Here is a 20,133-nt window from a genome sequence, read left to right on the forward strand (position 1 = left end):
AAGAAATCTGCTTACGTAATACTTGAACAGCCCCTAAGCAGAACATAAGTTTAGGTTTCATTATTTGTATTTCTGTTGGTTTTCAAATTAAAATAGTTTTAAAAATAAAAAAAGTAAATAAATAAGTAATAGAAACTTCACGTATCAGGCAGCTAAGTTCATATTCATATTCATTTATTTATTCACTTCGCAATGATACATAAGTTCCAACAAAAAGGGTAGTAGGTACAAGATGTTCAGAATGTTACATTGCTACCTCATAGAGGTATATGTGATTTGTAAACAATAAAATTAGGCATTTATCCATCCATAAAATAAAACAGTTACAATCTAAATTATAGTATAATTTACAGACGTCATATGATTATTGTTGTCGCGATAATTAAAAAATTCATCAAGTGAGTAAAAGCAGTTTGAGATTAAATAGTCTTGAAGTTTATTATTAAACGGTCTTAATTTATTTTCCAGTTTTATATGTTTTGGTATTTTATTAAAAAAATTTACTGCCATATAAAAAGGACTACAATTGAGCATTTTGATTCTGGAAGGTGGTAAGTATAGCCTTTCTTTATGTCTGGTATTTACGTAATGCTTTCTTTAATTTGTGTGAAAAGATTCTTGTTATTGAAAACAAAAATACACATGTCCCTAATATAAATTGAAGTTAATGTTAATAATTTAAATTTTACAAAATAAGGTCGGCAGCTTTGTCTATTGTCAATTCGGGCTAGAATCCTAACACATTTTTTTTTGTAACATAAATATATCGTTTGCATTTACACTGTTACCCCAGAGAATAACTCCATATTTTAGCCAAGAGTAGGCGTAGGCGTAATATGTTGAGAGCGCGGTTTTTAAATTTGTACTTTGGTATATTTTGTAAAGTGCATAGGTGAATTTTGAAAGTTTGGATATGTGGGATTTCCAATGCAAATGCGTATCTACATTAAGTCCAAGCAATTTATATGATTCTACTGTTTCTATTTGGGTGTTTTTAAAGTGGATATTTGTATCTATGGGTGGTTTGTTATATGATCGAAATTGCACAAGTTTTGATTTTCCGAAGTTAATTTCCAAATTATGATGTTCCAGCCAATTGGTGACATTTTGGAGTGTATTATGGATAAGAGTCTTTGGATCAGTGTCGCTGTTGCATTTGATTAGTATGGACAGGTCGTCGGCGAATAAAATAGGTGTAATTGAATCTCCACGTAAATGCTTCGGAAGGTCATTAATATAAATGAGAAAAAGTGCGCATCCTAATATGCTGCCCTGCGGTATTGAACTAGTTAACTGTTTTTCTTCAGATCTAATTTTTGATATTTCATTTGTTGTATGGTCGTAATGCTCTATTTGTACTAATTGCTTTCTGTTGTGTAAATAAGATTTGAACCAATCATATGCCAATCCGCGGATACCTGAATCCATTAGTTTTTCCAGCAGTAAAATGAAAGTAAAGTTCCATCGCGGTAACAGTAGTTGCTAGCGAACTAAGGTTACTTTTACATTTATGTGTGGTTTAACGCCCTCGCTTGCTTCAGTCGCTGGAGCGCGCGATGAAGTTCTCGTTCGGGTGCGCGCACGTGTGGCGGCAGCGCGCGCTCGCCACCGCCGCCGCCGCGCCCGCGCCCGCGCCCGCGCGCGCCCAGCAGCACCTCGTGCCAGGTACGAACATAAGTACACAACACCACACACAATGGACGAGTTTCCATTTTTTTTTCTTTTAATAAATCTTGAAAATATAATTAAAATAATAACTGTGAAAGAATCATGAAAATATCTCTACAAATACAAAAGTTACAGGGCCCTAAAGTTGCGCATAAAAATATTCGTCATGACAGTCATTCGCAGTACAAACAGTAAATCACCCCTGGTCCAGTGCTATTGACAGATCCAATTTTTTTTAAATCTAGTTGTTGTTAATTTTTCAGCCAGGGTCACTCAAGATTCTTTCTTAGTAAAATTATGTAACCTTTTTTGACATATCCAAGACCTGACCATATTTATAAAGAAAAAGAAGACTGACATTATAGTGTCATTCTCGACAATGCGTTAGGGGTGGTAAGCATTGTGATTGAAACTTGAACGGGTAGTTTTGGCCTATATTTTAATCACATTCAGTGAAATCTAATGTTGTCAACATCACGAAACTTCTCCATTATTCCCCAGCCTTAGGGCAACATCACTTTATTTTAACTTTATGAGCGCTTTCACATTAAGGCGTTAAAAGCGCGACAGCAGCGGCGCAGCGGCGTTTTTATAATGTGAGGGCACGCATCCGCTGTCACATAGTATGAAATTTTCCGCAGCACGTCTGTCGCGCTGCTAAATCGCCTAAATGTGAAAGCGCTCTAAGACACCCTTAAGACTATAAAAATTGGAATCGGGCCCAACCACGAATGTAACGCGCACTTTCATACATGTCCATACTGATTAATAGCCCAACCTAACTATTGGCCGACAAAAAATCTGTGGTTTGCGGCTAGGCTAACAAACGTCAAAAGTCTGCCAAATTCCATACAAAAGACACCGGTTACACTTCTAACGTCGAACCTTGACTTTGAACTCTCCTAAGTTCTTCTGGTTAATTTCGTTGCGGGTTCAATGACAGTTTAACTTTAGCGGGAGCCCCAGGACTAACTTGACCTTCACTGATTGGGAATTTATTGGCTGTCAAACTGTAAACCCTGATCACACAGGAGTTGAAACTATGGGAATGAAAGATGGGAAGAAATAATCTCGTCAATGTCGGCTGTCTATGAAATTGGGTCCAATCTTCAACAGTGTTTTGGCCGAAGCCGAACCTCAGTTCAATCAGACATTGTCTGCTGGTTTCTCTATGACAGCCGAATTTATTCCCAGGCAGCAGTGCGTGGGGCGCGGGCATCCGAGCGCATACGGTGATGAAATGTGCTGCGCCGCTCTCGCCCGATGACGCTCCGCTGCGGTTAGTCGCCGCCAACACCTGTTATAATATGGGCTGGGTAAGTTCTTTTAGGCTGCGTTTCCACTAGAGATGTGCGAGGGAAATTTGTCGTGCGAGGATGACTAAGTGCTGTGAAAATGTGTGGGGGTTTTCACCAAAGCTGTGCGAGGAAAATGTGTGGTGCGAGGATGCGTTGCCTGCTACTTCCAAACTCCGTTTATGGACTTGCTGATACAGTATGCGCAAATCTCGCAACACATTCCTCGCACACATCCCTCGCTTGTTTTTTACTCGTATGCGCAAAAATCTAGCTCCGCTAAGCCGTTTCCACCAAAGCTTCTTTACAAACACATCCCTCGCTACGCATCCTCGCACATCTCTGGTGGAAACGCAGCCTTAGTGTACTCTTTTGTGTTAATTTTATGTATTGTGTTATCTGTTCCACCGCAATAGTATTTTTGGTGACTCCAATCAAGGAATTGCCACAAGAGTAACGATCTTCAGTTTTCTACAGTCACTCGCGGTTCAAACATAATCACGTCATGTCAGCGGCTCGTGTCTTTAGCGACTTTGCACTCGCTTGAGTATTTCTCGTAGAACTTTTTCGTACTCTTTTAAAGAACATACAGGGTGTGTGGTTATTTTTCTTGTAATTACTTTCATGTGTACTACCACCCCTGAGATGGGCGTTGTTTTACAAAACCACACCCTGTGTTACCAAATATCGATTGCATTCAAAGTAAATTCAACCATAAGTCCTACACAGAAGGTTCAAAATGGTTTGAGCACGATCGCTAAGTGCCCCGTTGCCCGCAGATAGAAGAAAGCATCGAGCTATCGGAGGAGGCGCTGGCGATAGAGGAGCGCGACGACGGGCCCATGCTGCCGCGCTGCTGCCTCTACGCCTTGTTTTATAAAACCACACCCCGTGTTACCAAATATCGATTGCATTCAATGTAAATTCAACCTTAAGTCATACCACAGAATAATAATAAGTACTACGTACAGAAGTTTTACTTCGCGAAGGTATTTAAAAAAATGTATGCTCAATGTCATTAACAATATGGTGTAATTTAGCCTGTCTCAAGAGTCAAGCACCATTTTGTTGACAAACGTCAGTGATCGGCACTGCGCCGAAGCTATAGGGCTGACTTCGGTAAAATGATGTGATGTGAGGTGCCAAACTGCGGAAAATGGCGGAGGAAATACCTACATGATTTAGCATAAATTATCATGAATAATATTAGCTACTTAATTACCTCGCAGTGTCTTGAGGCAACTTAAAAAAGTACATTCTTTGTTTTTATTATTATTTAGGCAGTTAAATACTGCACAGTATTTAGTACACCATTTTCTTTATTTTCTTCCATCATACATAAGAATACGCGTGCGTGAGTCAATGTTCGCTGGTATGTGAGGCCTTGTCGAATAGTATCCTGTAGGTGGGCCATCGTGCGTGTTTTGTTTTCGATGTAAACTCGCGGAGATGAACAGGCCTGGTCCTACATAGAAGGTTCAAAATACTTTTTCCACTATCGCTAAGTGCCCCGGTTGCCCGCAGATAGAAGAACTAGCGGAGGAGGCGTTGGCGATAGAGGAGCGCGACGACGGGCCCATGCTGCCGCGCTGCTGCCTCTACGCCTTGTTTTATAAAACCACACCCCGTGTTACTAAATATCGATTGCATTCAATGTAAATTCAACCATAAGTCCTATAAACACTCGACAGCAAATAAATCGCACCACCCGCGACGCGAACTTTAAAGATTTTCTTTTGACACAATAATGGTGCCCCAACAATATTGGTGTTATTTGAAAGCCCAATAAATATCCTTAAAGAGAAACACATTTAATTTCTTAATAAATGATTAACATATACCATAATGTGACTTGAAAAAATTATAATAAAAATAAACTTTTTTAAAAACAAGCTTTTATTCTGAATTTCGAAAGTTTGTATCGCGCATGGAATTTATTCCTCTTTTTCTCTGTTTGCGCTACAAGCTTTCGAAATTCAGAATAAAAGCTTGTTTTTAAAAAAGTTTATTTTTATTATAATTTTATTTTACACTTTTTAGTTATATCTTAATCTCAGGACCCTGGACGTTATCTAACACTAAAGTGCTCGAAAAGACAAATCCAACGAACCCAAACTCGATGAGTTTCCGCCGTTTTGTTTAGGAGTTCCTATGGCCACCTCCCGACTCCATCATCAGACCAGCTCAATGGTACCATAATATTGCATTGTCATCGGACTTACACATGTATGCAAAATTTCAGCTCAATAGGAAACCGGGAAGTGGGTCAATTTTAAGTTGCAAGATTTGACGACAGACACCAGACATGTGAAAGTAATAAAAAGCTTGTAAAAAAGACCTCACTTTGGGCTCACCTCTGGGATCAATTAGACCAAATTTTATGGTTATAAAACCAAATAATGATTACACGTGTCCTCTTTAACAGATGGATAGCGATTAATCCCAACTTAACAGTTTTATAGCTATAAAAGTTGGCTCAAGCGTAACTATCTATTTTTTGAAGAAGTGACTCTGGATCCTTCTAAAGAAACATTTTTGGGGTAAAAACCTTTCCTATAATAAAATGAAGTTTAGAACTAGGCTTTTGAATGGTACCAATATTGGTGTGAAGTGGGGATGCATACGTTTGAAAGTGCTTGTCGCGGGTGGTGCGATTTATTTGCTGTCGTGTAGAAGGTTCAAAATACTTTTTCCACGATCGCTAAGTGCCCCGTTGCCCGCAGATAGAAGAAGGCATCGAACTAGCGGAGGAGGCGTTGGCGATAGAGGAACGCGACGACGGGCCCATGTTGCCGCGCTGCTGCCTCTATGCTGGCATCGGGCATCAAATGAGGGCACAGGTGGGTGCCGCTATAGTCTGGTCTGCGAGCACGTAGAATTTTGTCCAATGACCCCAAGCTACCGATCCTTATCGCTCGCGCGTAAAACAGCGCGTAGACAAAATTCTACGTGCTCACAGACCGGGCTTTAGAATAGGATGAAATAAATCGTTGGATTGAATAAAAAAAAAAGCTAGGTTTATTTTAGCAAGTGAGTTATAATAAAAACGTGCACACAGTGACAATTAGATGCAACCAATAAAAAATGTTACACTGGAAATTCAATAGGGATATCATCATCACATGGTGGTGCTATATCATCTCAGCCATAGGACATCCACTGCTGAACATAGACCTCCTCCAATGCTTTCCATGTTACCCGGTTGGTAGCGGCCTGCGTCCAGCGCCTTCCTGCTACGTTTATGATGTCGTCGGTCCACCTTGTGGGTGGACGTCCCACGCTGCGTTTTCCGGTACGCGGCCTCCACCGGTGCTTTATCGCTTTTACGCATTCTAGGCCTACTGGTGTTTGCCTTTTGACACTTATTCAAACACCAACTGGGCTACGATGCGCGCTGTGATAAAATCTTAAAATCTATGAAATGGTTTTTAATATTAACCGGCAGACAGTGGTGACTGAGTTTGTTGCGGCGCTTCTTCTCAGCACTTGCCAAATGTTGGTCTCGAAGCGCTGGTAGGGTAAAAAGATAATGAGACATGTAAAGGCTCCTTAAGAGCAAAATGACGATTTGTAAGAACTATTTATTAGTCTAAACAAATAAATAAATTTTTGACTTTGACTTTGACCAACTGGGCTACGATGCGCGCCGTGATGAAATCTTAAAATCGATAAAATGGTGCGATAAATTCTTATCGCGGCGTGCATCCTAGGCCTACAGATTATTTAAGCTCCTCCCTTTCTGCCTCGGTATTTACACTGCGTGGGCTTTTGCACCAGGGAGTGTAGCAGGGGCGACCACCTCATCATCATCATCATCATTTCAGCCACAGGACGTCCACTGCTGAACATAGGCCTCCCCCAATGACTTCCACATCGCACGGTTGGTAGCGGCCTGTATCCAGCGCCTTCCTGCTACCCTTATCAGGTCGTCGGTCCACCTTGGCGACCACCTACTAACATATGAATATGTTTGCAGAAGACAAATTCTCGTATCGAGAAAGAGTCGGCCAACGAGACGAGCCTGCGGCTGCTGCTGCGCTCAGTGTCGCTGGACGACAACGACCACCTCGCCTTCTACTACCTCGCGCTGCAGTACATGTACCTCGGCCTGCTTAACGAGGCCATGGTGAGACAAGCGTTGTTTTTTAAAGACCGGTCTGTGAGCACGTTGAATTTTGTCCAATGACCCCTAGCTACCCATCCTTATCGCTTGCGCGTAATTATATTGCTGTCGCGACTGTGCGACGGGCGCCCGCAGTGAGTGTGCGAGCGCGATAGCAACATAATTACGCACGAGCGATAAGGATGGGTAGCTTGGGGTCATTGGACAAAATTCTACGTGCTCACAGTCCAGACTATAGCTGGTTAGAGTTCACGAACGAACATGAGCCTGCACAGTGATAATGTGAAGAAGTTACCGCCTCGGTGGTAAGCCCAGCTGCTTCAGACGCAGAGGTCCCGGGTTCGATTCCCAGTGGGGGCAGATTTTTCTGTTCGGTTTGGTTGGTGGTAGGGCTTGTTCTAAGTCCGCCTGGCTAGCTACCACCATCTTACCTAAGTCTGTCGCCATAACAACAATGTTAACAGCATTGTTATGTTCCGGCAGTTAGAGGTAAGATTGTCAGTTCCCTCGTGGTTGAGAATTCCGGGTGAAACTCGCTTCCACCTTCAGCCTGTATCATCATTTACCATCAGGTGAGATACAGGCCAGGAGCTTCCTCGTTGTGTATAAATTAAAGTTCCTTTATTCGTATCCGGCTCGAAGGACCAAAAATTTTTTTTGTTTGTGGCAGGACGCGACGCGATCGTGCCTAGCGGCCCGAGCCGAGTGCGGTGGCGGCCTGCGTCTCGCCACAGCGCTGTGGTCGTGTGCCTGCGCCGGGCCCCGCGCCCCCCGCGCGCTCGCCGCCGCTCGCCTCGCGCGCCACCACTACCCCGCCGCCGACTGGCCGCTGTGGGCGCTGGCGGCGCTGCAGCTCACGTGGGAGAGTGGCGAGGTGAGTGTGACGTCACGAGGGTCCCGCGCGACCCGCCACTACCCGCTAGTGACGTCACCACTACCCCGCCGCCGACTGGCCGCTGTGGGCGCTGGCGGCGCTGCAGCTCACGTGGGAGAGTGGCGAGGTGAGTGTGACGTCACGAGGGTCCCGCGCGACCCGCCACTACCCGCTAGTGACGTCACCACTACCCCGCCGCCGACTGGCCGCTGTGGGCGCTGGCGGCGCTGCAGCTCACGTGGGAGAGTGGCGAGGTGAGTGTGACGTCACGAGGGTCCCGCGCGACCCGCCACTACCCGCTAGTGACGTCACCACTACCCCGCCGCCGACTGGCCGCTGTGGGCGCTGGCGGCGCTGCAGCTCACGTGGGAGAGTGGCGAGGTGAGTGTGACGTCACGAGGGTCCCGCGCGACCCGCCACTACCCGCTAGTGACGTCACCACTACCCCGCCGCCGACTGGCCGCTGTGGGCGCTGGCGGCGCTGCAGCTCACGTGGGAGAGTGGCGAGGTGAGTGTGACGTCACGAGGGTCCCGCGCGACCCGCCACTACCCGCTAGTGACGTCACCACTACCCCGCCGCCGACTGGCCGCTGTGGGCGCTGGCGGCGCTGCAGCTCACGTGGGAGAGTGGCGAGGTGAGTGTGACGTCACGAGGGTCCCGCGCGACCCGCCACTACCCGCTAGTGACGTCACCACTACCCCGCCGCCGACTGGCCGCTGTGGGCGCTGGCGGCGCTGCAGCTCACGTGGGAGAGTGGCGAGGTGAGTGTGACGTCACGAGGGTCCCGCGCGACCCGCCACTACCCGCTAGTGACGTCACGAGTGTTCCTGTGGTTGTCTTCCTGCGTCAAATCTTTCATTTCAACTTAAAATGTCTTCTGCTGAGCAAAGGCTTTCCACAACGGCCGGTCCTGCACTGCATGCCCGCATCAGGTGCTTTCGACCTTCGACAGATTGTCGGTCTACTCGGCTAAACAACACTACGACGTTTCATCGGTCGTTGCGGCGTCACTCGAGAACTTTACTCATACTACCCCTATAGCCATAAGTGCCACTTGTGGTTTAAACTGAATAAATATTTTTGATTTTGATTGAATAGTTCTACGAGTTAGCCCCGCCCACTGTCTCTTAGCCGATTTATCACACTGCACCGCGCTCCGCCTCGGTCCGCGTGGCGACATATAACGAATCCCGCGCGCAAACGCGTTGTCAGTGTGTTGTGCCGCGCGTGTTTTCTGTACAAATTGAGGTACTTGCATATAATGATTAAATCTGTCGTCCCGCGTACCGCGGAGTGCGGGTTTCCTGAAAAAAATTTTTTAGTTCGTAATGTTTAATATCAAAAAATATTGGACACATATATTTTTATTTGTCAATCTAACAAATAATTACATAGTTATGGTGCGTTGAAGTTCCGCACGACGTCACAACGTGCGGCACTTTTATGCACGCATTGACGTCACGGGCCTCTTATGAACTTTGGCGCGCTTTATCTCTTTAAATTTTCATTAGTTTGAAAAAGTGAAAAATACGTGTAGAGTATTTTTTGATAAGTTAACTGACGGACTAACTAAAACTCTTGCTTTTTGACCCAGGAAACATCCTAAAATAAATAAAATTAAAATAAATAAATTAAGTTTGTCGATTTCACCGACTTAGTTTCTCCTCGTTAGTAAGTCTTTCCTTCGTGTCGGCAGGCGGCGCTGGCGACAGGCAAGGAGCTGCTGTCGCTGCTGAACAGCGCCGAGGCCGAGGCCGAGCTCGACGCCGACCACAACGGCTACACGGAACTGGATGCACTGTCGGATTCGCAGCACGCCGACACGCACAGCAATAGGGACGCAGGTAAAATATGACGTCATTTCAGAGACTCGAGAGAGGACAATGATCGACTCTTCTACCAGTCATAGATGTGTGTCAATATGTGAACACTTGTTGGCAAAAAAGCTTTTTGTACATTTTTACTACCTTCTTGCAAATAATTCGTAGAAATAATGACGTTGCATTTTTGCTAACTTTGTTGAGTAGATTTGAAGATTTAGATTTTATTTTCGATTTAGATTTGAAGTATTTTTAAAAGAAGTTGTGCCTTGAAATTATTTCTTAGAGGCGTTGTCGACATTGCGAGGTTTCGCGGTGTGGATACGCGTTTACCTTGCCGCCGAATTACCACTCAAACGAGTAAACTCGCATCGCGAAGCAACCGCGCAACGTCGATATACACTTTAAGTGCTTGTTCACGTTGACTCGCGGGCGCGGTGACGAAATATTAAACATATGTAGTGATTCCAAGTGTTCACGTACGAAACGCACGTGCGGTCTAACTAGCGGGCGAGCTAGCGACTGGCGCGCGCGGTAATTTCAACGCGTGAAGATGTTTGCGTGTGTTCATGTCAAACTAGCGGCGGCGCGCGCGTTTCACTCGCGACGTCCGCGTCAGGTAAGTTCAACCAGTTTGAACTTGTCGCTAGAAACGATAGTACGTTACACTCGCGCGAACGCCTGGTGGTTAATGTGAACACGAGCTCGCAACGTTTCCCGCGCCCGCACCCGCCCCCGCGCCCGCGCGTACCTACGTGAACAAACACTAAGGCCTAGTTTAGACACGCGATAACCGCGCAGTTTGTGGGTGGTTCTCATGGCAAGGTATTCAGATGGTAACCGTGCCGTTAAGGTTTGATCCAAATATGCGAGAGTTGCCCAGCAACTTTCGATTTCACTGTGTCATCAGGCTTAATGGTGTCAAGTACCTTATTAGATCGTGTTTTGTTCGCAGCGAGCATTCGCGCGGAGAGCGCGGGCGTGTACCGCGTGGAGCGCGCGCTGTCGGACGCGGCGTCGTCGGCGCAGCGGCCTCGAGCGCACCACGCGCCGCGCGCCCGGGCCTGGCTGCTGCTCGCCGACCTCTGCCTCAGGTAAGTCAAAGTCAAAGTCAAAAGAAGAACGGCCATCTGTGACCCAGGCCCGACAGAAACGAGACATACCTCAGTTTTTTTGTCATGTTTTAATTAGTTAAATTATATATTTTTTATATTCGAAATCTATGTATAACACCAAAATATTACCCTTTGTTTTTGTTCAGGCGTTATACAAAAACTAATACAAAATGCCTGTTTATCACTAAAATTGGTAAATATATGTACCTAAATGTCTATTACAGCTGCTATGGAGTGTATCTAGGTGACCTGGAGATACAGCCGGATTGTACAGGGTGAAAACGAAAAGTTACAAAATCCAAAAATTCAATGTTACCAGCTTCCATAATCTGTAACCTGTTATTGGTACCATTTGAAAGAGCTCGTGAAGCACTTTCAGAATCAGTAACTAGTTTTTCGATATCTTGTATAGTTTAGAAATAATCGAGTGAGATCACTTATCGTTCCATATGTATAACCACCCTGTATAATCCGGCTGTATCTCCAGGTCACCTAGATACAGTCCATAGCAGCTGTAATAGACATTTAGGTACATACATTTACCAATTTTGGTGATAAATAGGCATTTTGTATTAGTTTTTGTATAACGCCTCAACAAAAACAAAGGGTAATATTTTGGTGTTATACATAGATTTCGAATATAAAAAATATATAGTTTCCTTACAATATAATATACGAAATCAACGAAATGCAAATTACACAACATTCAACTTAATCGACGGGGGCCTCTAGAAAGGAAAAAAATCTGGACACCGCTTGCTAGTGCTAGCGCCATCTAGCGGTGAGCGATACAGGCGAACACCACGGTGCCGGAGTAGTATTGATTATGAATGTGGTGGTGTTACTGCAGATCTTCGATTTTCCTAGTTTTTATAGTTTTCCCTTTATGTGGCCATTAAACCCTAACTCTGTACCAAATTTCAGCTCTCTGAGATTATGGGAAGTACTAGTTCTATTTTGATGATCATCAGTGAGTGAGTGAGTGAGTGAGTGTCGTAAATGCGAAACTTTGCTTTCGCTTAACTTCGGAACTAAATGACCTACAGACTTGAAATTTTGGATTTTAAGTATGTGATTATAGGTTACTAGATGACGAAAATTTCTGCGTTCTGGTCTTATCCAGAGGTCCTCAAATAGGGGCCTGAAAATGCGGCGAAATGGTTCCAGTAAAGGATGGTACGGCAGTGTTTGCTTCGCGCTCGACTTGGCGGGGTCACTACCGTGCCCCCAGATGAAATAATCGAGTGAGATCACTTATCGTTCCATATGTATAACCACCCTGTATAATCCGGTTGTATCTCCAGGTCACCTAGATACCAATTTTGGTGATAAATAGGCATTTTGTATTAGTTTTTGTATAACGTCTCAACAAAAACAAAGGGTAATATTTTGGTGTTATACATAGATTTCGAATATAAAAAATATATAATTTAACTAATTAAGACGTGTCAAAAAAGCTGAGGTATGTCTCGTTTCTGTCGGGTCTGGGTTTTTTTTGTATGGGGCGTGACCGTTCTTCGTTCTTTATTTGTTTAGACTAATAAATAGTTCTTACAAATCGTCATATGCTCTTAAGGAGCGTCTACATGTCTCATAATCTTTACCGCTGTCTGGTACCGCGAGTGTGCCGCCTGGCTGCTTTTTTTTTATGTGATAGGAGGCAAACGAGCAGACGGATCACCTGATGGTAAGCAATTGTCGTCGCCCATGTACTTCACATCAGTGAAGTCACAAGTGCGCTACCAACCTTTCAAATCCCATTCCCCCCCAATTGGGCCTCCGGTATCCTCACTCACTCGGCGAAACACAGCGCAAGCGCTGCTTCACGCCGGTTTTTTGTGAGGCCGTGGTATCACTCCAGTCGAGCCGGCCCATTCATGCCGAAGCGTGGCTCTCCCACGGTGAGAACCTCTGCCTCAGGTACAGCGAGTGTGCCGCCTGGCTGCTGCTCGCCGACCTCTGCCTCAGGTACAGCGAGTGTGCCGCCTGGCTGCTGCTCGCCGACCTCTGCCTCAGGTACAGCGAGTGTGCCGCCTGGCTGCTGCTCGCCGACCTCTGCCTCAGGTACAGCGAGTGTGCCGCCTGGCTGCTGCTCGCCGACCTCTGCCTCAGGTACAGCGAGTGTGCCGCCTGGCTGCTGCTCGCCGACCTCTGCCTCAGGTACAGCGAGTGTGCCGCCTGGCTGCTGCTCGCCGACCTCTGCCTCAGGTACAGCGAGTGTGCCGCCTGGCTGCTGCTCGCCGACCTCTGCCTCAGGTACAGCGAGTGTGCCGCCTGGCTGCTGCTCGCCGACCTCTGCCTCAGGTACAGCGAGTGTGCCGCCTGGCTGCTGCTCGCCGACCTCTGCCTCAGGTACAGCGAGTGTGCCGCCTGGCTGCTGCTCGCCGACCTCTGCCTCAGGTACAGCGAGTGTGCCGCCTGGCTGCTGCTCGCCGACCTCTGCCTCAGGTACAGCGAGTGTGCCGCCTGGCTGCTGCTCGCCGACCTCTGCCTCAGGTACAGCGAGTGTGCCGCCTGGCTGCTGCTCGCCGACCTCTGCCTCAGGTACAGCGAGTGTGCCGCCTGGCTGCTGCTCGCCGACCTCTGCCTCAGGTACAGCGAGTGTGCCGCCTGGCTGCTGCTCGCCGACCTCTGCCTCAGGTACAGCGAGTGTGCCGCCTGGCTGCTGCTCGCCGACCTCTGCCTCAGGTACAGCGAGTGTGCCGCCTGGCTGCTGCTCGCCGACCTCTGCCTCAGGTACAGCGAGTGTGCCGCCTGGCTGCTGCTCGCCGACCTCTGCCTCAGGTACAGCGAGTGTGCCGCCTGGCTGCTGCTCGCCGACCTCTGCCTCAGGTACAGCGAGTGTGCCGCCTGGCTGCTGCTCGCCGACCTCTGCCTCAGGTACAGCGAGTGTGCCGCCTGGCTGCTGCTCGCCGACCTCTGCCTCAGGTACAGCGAGTGTGCCGCCTGGCTGCTGCTCGCCGACCTCTGCCTCAGGTACAGCGAGTGTGCCGCCTGGCTGCTGCTCGCCGACCTCTGCCTCAGGTACAGCGAGTGTGCCGCCTGGCTGCTGCTCGCCGACCTCTGCCTCAGGTACAGCGAGTGTGCCGCCTGGCTGCTGCTCGCCGACCTCTGCCTCAGGTACAGCGAGTGTGCCGCCTGGCTGCTGCTCGCCGACCTCTGCCTCAGGTACAGCGAGTGTGCCGCCTGGCTGCTGCTCGCCGACCTCTGCCTTAGGTCACACCCGACGCACTATGACCATGACTAAGTATACGGCATACTCGCCGAGAGGCCAGGCCGAAATACAGTACTGGGGAACTCTCGCTCTTGGGGTATCTTGCTGTCTCGCTTGCTCTCCGCTCCCGTGTTCGCGCGTGAGGCTGTCTCACAAGACATTCGGGCGAGGCTGGGCGAAAGCTCTCGGACAAGGCTGACGTATACAGCTGACATTATAATTGTTCGTTTCAGCCGAATGACGAATGCTAGATAAAAGATTTTTCACGACGACCAATACTGCGCTACCCGCTTACAGGTACTTTCTGCGACTTTCGTCTACGACTAATCGTCTGTGCATCATCAGATGTCGGGTGGGAGGCCCACGCTACGTCTTCTTCCGTGGTCACCACTCAAGTACTTTTCGACCCTATTGGCCGTCAGCTGTATGAGCTGTGCGCCCCACTCCCTGCCACTTAAATTTGGCAGTTCTGTGGGCAATGTTGGTTACTTCTCATTTCTGATTCGATCACGCAAGGAAACCCAGAGCATACCACGCCATCGCCATTTGGCTAACCTTGAGCCTTCTTTTGATAACGTGGTACGAGACGTTGAATAAAAATTTTAATTTTTTTATTACATTTCAGGTTAGGTCGAGTGAGCGCGGCGGCGGGCTGTGTCAGCGAAGCGGCGGCGCTCACACCCTTTAGTCATTTAGTTTTATACACCGTGAGTACTCTTACTTTAAATGTTTTATTCTGTACTAGCGGCCGCCCGCGACTTCGTACGCGTGGATCCCGTTATACCCCCTTTATCTATCTTAAGCGGTTTAGATTTTTCATACAAAAGGATGCCCGCTAATTCCTGTTCCCGTGGGAATTCCTAAGTATACTATAACCTTCCCAGGAGTATGAAGAATAATTGTACCAAGTTTCGTTAAAATCCGTCAAGTAGTTTTTGTTTCTATAAGGAACATACAGACGGACAGACAAAAATTTTACTGATTGCATTTTTGGCATCAGTATCGATCACTAATCACCATCTGATAGTTATTTTGAAAATATATTTCATGTACAGAATTGACCTCTCTACAGATTTATTTTAAGTATAGCCTGACCAGGAACATAAAAACCCTCGCCATGTTGCGGAAAATTAATGGTACTAATTTATTTTAATGGCAACAGTAACTGAAAACTTGCATGTCAGTCTATTGCTGTCAAAGTGTAAACAAACTTTATTTTAAATGTGCGCAATTGATTTTCTGAATTAAATTGCTAAAATCTTTTTATAGTCGTGAAAGAAAAGTGGTTTACAATGTGTTAAAGTATTTGTCGAAGAGAAATACTAAGGGTTCGGACAATATTTTCATTGAATAATGTTTCCGACAAAGGTTGTCAAATTGACTGACATGTTTATCGCATAGTACAGTCCACTATGAAAATTAGCTGTGGTTTGTTTCAACTACCTATTTTAAAAAAAATTGTCACTTTCTAAGTGTTGAATTTTATGGAATTGGGAAAGAAGTACCGAGTTTGAAGCGTTCATGAGCAAACATTGCAGTTAAATATTCAAGTTCTGAATTTGATTATTGATGAATAATAAAATAAATCCTACTAGCTCGATTGATGGTTTCATTTGATTTATTTAAACCAGGTTACCTATAATAATATTTTTTCGTTAATTTATGAAAATATCAAATTAGCCCGTAATCCTGAATCCTGGTACATAAAGTTAGCCTATTAATTTAACACAGGTACGACTGTACTCAGTGTTGCACTATCAAATGCAATTGACGCGCCTCTATGCCAGGGTTTGTATGTTCCTGGTCAGGCTATATAGATTTTATATCTCTTTCGCATTCACCTTTATGATTATACTACTATGTTTTACGTGTAGCGCGGGCGAGTGCACGCGGCGAGCGGCGAGTGGCAGGAGGCGCGGCAGTGCTTCCAGAACGCGCTCGCCATACACCCCACGCACCTCGACAGCATCGTCGAGCTAGGTCAGTCTCACCCCCTTCTGGCATGTGTAGCGCGATTTTAAGTCTAAATTACAGTTCGTTTAAGAGTTGTTGTTTACAGGCCTGATTAGCTTATTGTTTGTAGTGTTTTCTTTTAAAAACCTATTGTATATTATGCCTTTGTCATTTGTCATTTGTTATCAGTTTGGCACGGAAAGAAAGTCAATTTTTAAGTTCGACCTTATCTTATTTTCTTCCGATATAATACTTTGCGAAAGGTGTAATGACTATATTTAATTTTCTCCTGGGTCAAATTCGAGCTTACTCATTTTCATCGACGATCAAAAGCCGTCGATCCTGGTCACACAGAAGTCGCAGCCGCAGCGGTGCGAATGCTAATACGCTTCAGTTCAAGTAATCGAGATTTCTACGCTAGGCTTAGCCTGTCATGTAGACAATCTTTTGTCACAAGGGAATGGAAGAAGAGATTAGTTCCGTAACTAATACTTCAATATACATCGTCAGGCGCGGCATACTACAACCTGGGCTGGCTGCGACTAGCAGAAAAATCGTTACGTGAAGCGGCGGCGTTAGAGCCCGGGCGCGNTTCACGTTCAGTGGTCGGCTCTACGAGTTATGTGCCCCGCCCCCTGCCACTTAGTTTGCTAATTCTGCAGTTGTTGGTATTTTGGTTTTTCTACGAATCTCTTCATTTCACGCAGAGAAACTCCGAGTCTGCCTTTTGGCTAACCTTGAGCCTTCTTTTGATGACGTGCTACGGGACGTTGAATAAAAAACTGAACATTATTATTACATTTCAGGTTAGGTCGAGTGAGCGCGGCGGCGGGCTGTGTCAGCGAAGCGGCGGCGCTCACACCCTTTAGTCATTTAGTTTTATACACCGTGAGTACCCATATCTTTTAAATTAGTTTTCTTGTTCTTTTCTCAATGTTTTTGGTTACGCCAGTATTCACAAACATTACTATGAGGTCTCACAGTGTGCACGAATGCACTGGGTGATAAGATGAACCAATCACAGAGCTCTATTCAACGCTGTGCGTTCGATTTGCTGCTTCACATAAGCAAGCATCGTTTGTGAATACGAGCGAATGATGCTGATGGCGCGGAATGTGCGATCAAGACCGTACAGGTCTTGATCGCACATTCCGCGCCATCAGCATTTTCACCCTAATTGTATCACTTTTCATCCATCAAATCAGTGCACAATCAACCGCTACGGCGTGTACTCGTATACTATCAATATCAATAAATCAAAGCAAATCATCAAGTTAGAGCGTTATTCTACTATTATACTATATGTTTTCACGTGCAGCGCGGGCGAGTGCACGCGGCGAGCGGCGAGTGGCAGGAGGCGCGGCAGTGCTTCCAGAACGCGCTCGCCATACACCCCACGCACCTCGACAGCATCGTCGAGCTAGGTCAGTCTCACCCACTCTGACATGACATGTGTATTCTTCTTCTTTTTTGATGATGTTGGCAATACACGTCGAAGTCGACTTGGTTTGTGCCATTTTCAAGTTTATAGGTGATACCACAGAATAATAATAAGTACTACGTACAGAAGTTTTACTTCGCGAAGGTATTTAAAAAAATGTATGCTCAATGTCATTAACAATATGGTGTAATTTAGCTTGTCTCAAGAGTCAAGCAAGTTTGTCAGAAGTTTTGTTGACAAACGTCAGTGATCGGTACTGCGCCGAAGCTATAGGGCTGACTTCGGTAAAATGATGTGACGTGAGGTGCCAAACTGCGTATAAAATCATGAATAATATTAACTACTTATTTACCTCTCAGTGTCTTGAGGCAACTTAAAAAAGTACATTCTGTGTTTTTATTATTTTTTAAGCAGTTAAATACTGCACAGTATTTAGTACACCATTTTCTTCCACTATACACAAGAATACGCGTGCGTAAGTCAATGTTCGCTCGTATGTGAAGCCTTGTCGAATAGTATCCTGTAGGTGGGCCATCGTGCGTGTTTTGTTTTCGATGTAAACTCGCGGAGATGAACAGGCCTGGTGATACGAGTTACAAAATGAGATCAAGTAATGATATAATGAAGGATGATAGATGAAACCCCTTCTCACCCTTTGAGTCTCAGTAAAGTTGTGGTGCTTTACTGAGACCTCCTATGGACAACTTGAGAGAACCAGAAGAATCACGATGCACTGTCCTGCTTCACTTGCCCACACTCATGCACGTTCACGAACACTTAATGGTTAATAATCCACCATTATTACACATTAATAGTCGCCCAAACACGAATTTGAGGAAATAAAACAAAACCGCTAACATGACGCTTCAGATTCCCGCCAAGAAGTCAACATGTGTATTTTGTAGTGCCAATTTTTTTTTCCTAATACGGCCTGTATTAATTGATTCAGTTTTCATTGTAAAAGGTTACTGTCCGCAGTGAATATCTTTTCCCAAAACCTATTGTAGTATGTTATCTGCTCTGTGTCATCCATTCGGTACGGAAAGCGAGTCGATTCTTAGGCGGGTTTTAGAATCGCATTGACCGCTCGCTGATCGTCGGCGCTGACAGAACATTTCGGCTGTCAGCGCTGACGGTCAGCGTGCGTCAGCGTGACTCTAAAACCAGCCTTAAGTTCGAACTCTTCCTATTTTTCTTCTGATTAATTTCTTTGCGGACGGTCATTGGACTTTTTATCTTTACTGATTTTGTTGTCGTCGAGCCGTCATTCCTCGTCACACAGAAGTCGTGACGGGAATAAAATATGCTCATACATATGCTTTAATATACGTCGTCAGGTGCGGCATACTACAACCTGGGCTGGCTGCGACTAGCGGAGAAATCGTTACGTGAAGCGGCGGCGTTAGAGCCCGGGCGCGCCGACACGTGGCGGCGGCTGGCGCTGGTGCTGGCGGCGCTGGGCGAGGCGGGCGCGGCCGCCGACGCTGCCGCCGCCGCGCTCCAGCTGCATCCACACGCGCCCGCCGTGCCACACACGCACCTGCCCCTGTGATGCGAGCCGAATATCTTTAACGCGCTCGGCCAACGCTCGCGCGGCTCGTGACGCGCCCGCGCCGGCTGCTCGTGCTCCTGGTGCAGCGTGTGTCGGTACGTGTGAACGTTTCTGTGTCGCCGTGTTTTGTTTTGTGACGCCGCCGTATTCTCCGGCCGTCCGATGCGATCGTGACGCGTCGACCGGTGAAGATCGCCGATGCCGGATCGTGGGAGACGACGCCGCCGACGACGTGTGGACCCGGCCGTGTTGATATAGAATATAGACAATCGTGATGTGAACCTCATATTGATAGTGTGAAACCCGTAAATACTTTTATCGTAAAAACAAAAATATGTTCTTGCCATCCGTAAAATAATCACAATGTGCTAACTGGCGTTGTATACCATCAAGAATCCTAGTCATCTCAAAATTTATAAAAAAATAAAAGCGGCGCCTCCGTCTTAAATCACTTCTTTCAAAATGATCGTTAATAATCAAGTTTCGTCTATGTATACAACGTTTATAAATAAATATTGTTATTTTATTTCTAAATATATTTAATGTAACACTGCCAAATCTCACAAAACTGAATGTTATCTCAAACGTTATTAACGATTAATATCTATGTAAATAAAACTTTTATAATATCGAATAATAACCCTCAATTTTTGCTGTCCATTCGTAATTCTGATAAATGCTTTCAATTTTTAACGTCACAAAAATTTTAAATTATCTAATGTCTTGATAAAACCCGTAGTGGTTTATGTATACGAAACGTTTAGATGACTTTTCAAGTACTTGAAACAATTTGTTAAAAAATCTTTTCTTGAAAACATAAAAATATCATTTCTCAAAAAATGCAAGAAAAGTGTAAAAAATAATTCTCAAAACTATTTGTTGAAGTTTACGTTACGCGCCAACACTTCAAAATTGCAGTAATATAAAAAAAATCCACGTCAATCTAATTTCCATAAAAATGTACTGTCGAGGTTGTGCCTGAGTTACAAATTGTACAATACGTTACTTTTAGTAAAAATAAATATCCTAAAAGATTATGCACTTAAAAACAATTATCACCAAACGAAATGACAAAAA

General features: G+C 45.7%; 1 protein-coding gene across 1 annotated transcript; it reads left to right on the forward strand.

Moving 5' to 3' along the window:
- Window positions 1-1,611: 1,611 nt before the first annotated feature.
- LOC114353704 (uncharacterized) lies at window positions 1,612-19,445 on the forward strand. The gene is made up of 14 exons (XM_028305779.1): window positions 1,612-1,665; window positions 2,863-2,984; window positions 5,687-5,803; window positions 6,940-7,089; window positions 7,757-7,960; window positions 9,658-9,805; window positions 10,737-10,875; window positions 12,817-14,064; window positions 14,736-14,817; window positions 15,985-16,090; window positions 16,574-16,649; window positions 16,870-16,951; window positions 17,382-17,487; window positions 18,842-19,445. The coding sequence occupies exons 2-14, from the start codon at window positions 2,904-2,906 to the stop codon at window positions 19,054-19,056; spliced, it is 2,754 nt and encodes a 917-aa protein (XP_028161580.1). The 5' UTR covers window positions 1,612-1,665; window positions 2,863-2,903; the 3' UTR covers window positions 19,057-19,445.
- Window positions 19,446-20,133: the final 688 nt, after the last annotated feature.

The sequence above is a fragment of the Ostrinia furnacalis genome, unplaced genomic scaffold (assembly GCF_004193835.3).
Source record: "Ostrinia furnacalis isolate ACB-3 unplaced genomic scaffold, ASM419383v2 OfSCF1785, whole genome shotgun sequence".
Classification (NCBI taxonomy): Eukaryota; Metazoa; Arthropoda; class Insecta; order Lepidoptera; family Crambidae; genus Ostrinia; species Ostrinia furnacalis.

Excerpts from the sequence above, each read along its gene's own strand:
- LOC114353704 (XM_028305779.1), top strand. The coding sequence starts at position 2,904 with ATGAAATGTGCTGCGCCGCTCTCGCCCGATGACGCTCCGCTGCGGTTA. Across the intron at positions 10,876-12,816 it reads CTCGCCGACCTCTGCCTCAG|GTACAGCGAGTGTGCCGCCT; the intron begins GTAAGTCAAAGT and ends CCTCTGCCTCAG. Across the intron at positions 17,488-18,841 it reads CGACAGCATCGTCGAGCTAG|GTGCGGCATACTACAACCTG; the intron begins GTCAGTCTCACC and ends ATACGTCGTCAG.